Below are 3,322 nucleotides of genomic sequence, written 5' to 3'. Positions count from 1 at the left end.
GAAAATAAATGAAATTGAATTGTTACCATTGTTGTGATTCACGTGCTGAATGTTTAAGTCTCGGTGTGACTTCAGGATATTACCACACATTATTTAATGATTATATAAACCCAAATGAAAACATCTCATGGTATTCATGAAAAATGAAATTTGATAAAGTTCTTTAATAAACACACAATAAATGCACTAATGCATTAATTAAAAGATAGGTCATTTTCTAAAAGCAATCTTTTTATCTTAAAAAAAAAAAAAAGTAAAAAAATAAAATAAAATAAAAATTAAGATATACACACTTATGTGTTCCATATTTGTGCATCTTCCATTTATTCCATATCTTTTAAACACTTTGAAAATAAAAATTAAAAAAAGGAAAATTTAAAATATAATAATAATAAAACATATTATATTTTTCATATATATTATGTCTTTTTTCTGCAGTTTTTCCAGTGCGGGTTGTTTTTGTTTAAAAAAGATACCACTAGCAATTAGATTGATGCCTCTGGTCTCCTGTGCCTTGAACCAACTGTGAGTCAGCATGAGATTGACTAGGACTCAGGCTCTGGTGGGAATCTGTTTATTTAGCCTAAGTGTTACTGGAATGAATTTGTTAGTGTTGGAATCTTGTGTTGGGTGTACTTTCTATACACACAGGTTAATTTTAATGCTGCAGCATGCAATTCCCTCCACCACGGGCATCAATCAATCATTCATGTTGCTTAATACAGTGTATTTTAACAAAACAGCATGTATGAACCCGTGAAGAGGATCAGACAGCAAAAAAATATATGTGGGTCAAAGACGAAAAAGGGTTTAAGCATAAAAACAATAAGTGTAATACTGCTTTAAATTGTTGTTGTTTTTCCCCCCCAAAATTAAAAAGTTTTCTGTTTAATTTAATTGCAATTTTGTTTTTGTTTTTCTGAGCAAAAAATAAATATCATACATTTTTCCCTGATTTACAGAAGACACCCACTAAAATGTCATTCAGTGTAACAATCTTGTCAGGCATATTTACAACAAAAATCTATTTATGACACATTAAAAACCTAATTACTTTCACCCCAAATACTAATTAGTTTGCCACTATCCTAGGCTTTGCCCATTTGTCAGTAAGAATTTTTTACTCATATAAAACACAGTAAAATTTAATATGCTCCTTTATTCTTTTATATATTTTAATATGTACACGTCATAATAAGCATGTTGTTTGAATTTTTACATTACTATTGTGTTACACTGAATGACAATGTAACATTATTTCAACCAAATTTTAACATTTTATTCTCCAAAAACTTATTTGAAACCTTAAAAGTAGACACTTTACTTACATTTAATGTGCTTTCTATGGACATTTTTAATGCGGACATCTTAACGTCTCTGACCCATGTACAGACAATTTGAAAAGTCATAAAATCAATATTAAAATATATTCAGGAAACATTTTTTGTTTGAAAAAAAAAAAAAAGTAAATAATTCAACAAAATTAAATGATAATTAAGGTAGTTTAAAATTGTATATACGGAAGACACAAGATGTAGATGTTATTAACTTTTTAACCGATTTTACCATTTTAACTCTACTTAAAGGGATAGTTCACCCAAAAATTATTGCTCATCCTCATCTTGTTCCAAATCTGTAAGCGTTTCTTTCTTCTGCTGAACAGAAAAGACGATATTTTGAAGAATGTTGGTAACCAAACGGTATTTTTGTCCGTTACTATGGAGGCTACCTGCAACTGTTTGGTTACCAACATTCTTTAAAATATCACCTTTTGTGTTCAGCAGAAGGAAGAAACTCATATAGGTTCGAAACAACTAGAGAGAGAGTAAATGATCACAGAATTTTTATTTTGGGGTCAATTAACCCTTTATCATACACTGTTTGCAAGATTTCATACAAGTTTTTTCCTTTATTCACCACTGCCGTTTTCACTCCAATGCATCCACACTAGTATGAACACTCACCTTTATGTCCTGTTTGACATCATAAAGTCTGTTGAGTGAGAGGACATAGCCTTCCTGTCTGTCTGCGTTTATCTGCTCTAGGGTCTCCTCGGCGGCCTTCAGCACAGCGGCGCCTTGGCATTCAGCGGTCATGAGGGAGGCGCTGCCGTGCTGCCAGAACACACACACCAACCACACCAAGAGCAAAGACTGCGTCCTCATCTCTGTATTTCTGAAACACTTCTGCTAGAGCGCCGTGAAAGAGATGGCAGATGAAAAATACAGTTCAGCTCTTTACACAAAGCACTGAACTTTCACCTGCAGCTGTCAGCAAACACAGACTTTATCTGCTACTGCTGTATATGCTCCTGTCTGCCTGCTCGTAAACAGTGATGCAATACAGGTCAAAACTACAGAACTGAAGACTTGAAGCTGACACAGCCCTCCTTACACCTGCCATTAACATGAGTCATATTTTACATTAGCATGCACTGACCAAAACATTTTGACCAAACATGACAATTGTGAATTTAGCGTCATAATTTTGTTATATTGTTTATTGCAGCAAGCGCAGCTTTTAGCGGGCAGGTTATTGGCACATTGAAGAATCATGAATGAATGAGAAAATGAACAGCTGGACTTGCTAAAAGGGATAGATCACCCGAAAATAAAAATGTACTCACCCTCAGGCCATCCAAGATGTAGGTGATTTTTTCTTCAACAGTAAAGAAGATTTTTTTTAGCTTAAGTCGTGGTCCTTGGTGATTCATAAAATGCAAGTTAGCAGCTACCAGCATTTGAGAGTCAAAACATGCATACCAGGCAAGACAAAATTAATACCTGTGGCTCCTGACAATGTATTGAGGTCTTATGAAGCCCAATTTGAACAACATGAACACCTGAACAAATGATCAGTAGTGTATTAAAAAAAATATATGATGATGATGATAATAATAATAATGTCCTGTTTGTATTATTTTATGTATTCTTAACACTTTATATATTAATAAAAACAAATTATGAGAACTTCATTTGAATGCTGTCACAAGGATCTTACGCAATATAATATAATTTAATAAAAATAAAATGTTATTTATGTTATCTCCATTTCTGCTAGAAACTCGTGGCCACATAAGGATGCCTAAACCTCGACAAAATGATCTTGTCTCAAATATATCTCAGTTTCTAAAGCGATGGTTCACCAAAATTAATTGTTAGAAGCTTTTCACAAAACTTTGGGATGCCCATTATAATGGATTAAAAAAAAAATTATTGCATTTTAATATTTTTTAGCATAAAATAATCTATCTATCTTAAACCAAGCATTTTGTCATGTCCCTGAGGCACATCTCTGAGTTTGCACTTGTTAAATTATTAAC

At 32.8% G+C, this 3,322-nt stretch overlaps 1 protein-coding gene across 1 annotated transcript in view; it reads right to left on the bottom strand.

Annotated features, from left to right (window-relative positions):
- The window catches only part of LOC107732240 (fetuin-B-like), a 6,683-nt gene extending 4,410 nt beyond the window's left edge, over window positions 1-2,273 (bottom strand). Inside the window, exon 1 of the mRNA XM_016543519.1 lies at window positions 1,965-2,273. Coding sequence (XP_016399005.1) covers window positions 1,965-2,165 — 201 coding nt within the window. The 5' untranslated portion in view covers window positions 2,166-2,273. The remainder of the gene's footprint in view (window positions 1-1,964) is intronic.
- Between the last annotated feature and the right edge of the window lie 1,049 nt (window positions 2,274-3,322).

Source organism: Sinocyclocheilus rhinocerous, unplaced genomic scaffold (genome assembly GCF_001515625.1).
Source record: "Sinocyclocheilus rhinocerous isolate Xijiao unplaced genomic scaffold, SAMN03320098_v1.1 scaffold909, whole genome shotgun sequence".
In the NCBI taxonomy this organism is placed as follows: Eukaryota; Metazoa; Chordata; class Actinopteri; order Cypriniformes; family Cyprinidae; genus Sinocyclocheilus; species Sinocyclocheilus rhinocerous.
The sequence above is the reverse complement of the archived record's forward strand: the minus strand, read 5'-3'. Positions and strand labels throughout refer to the sequence as shown.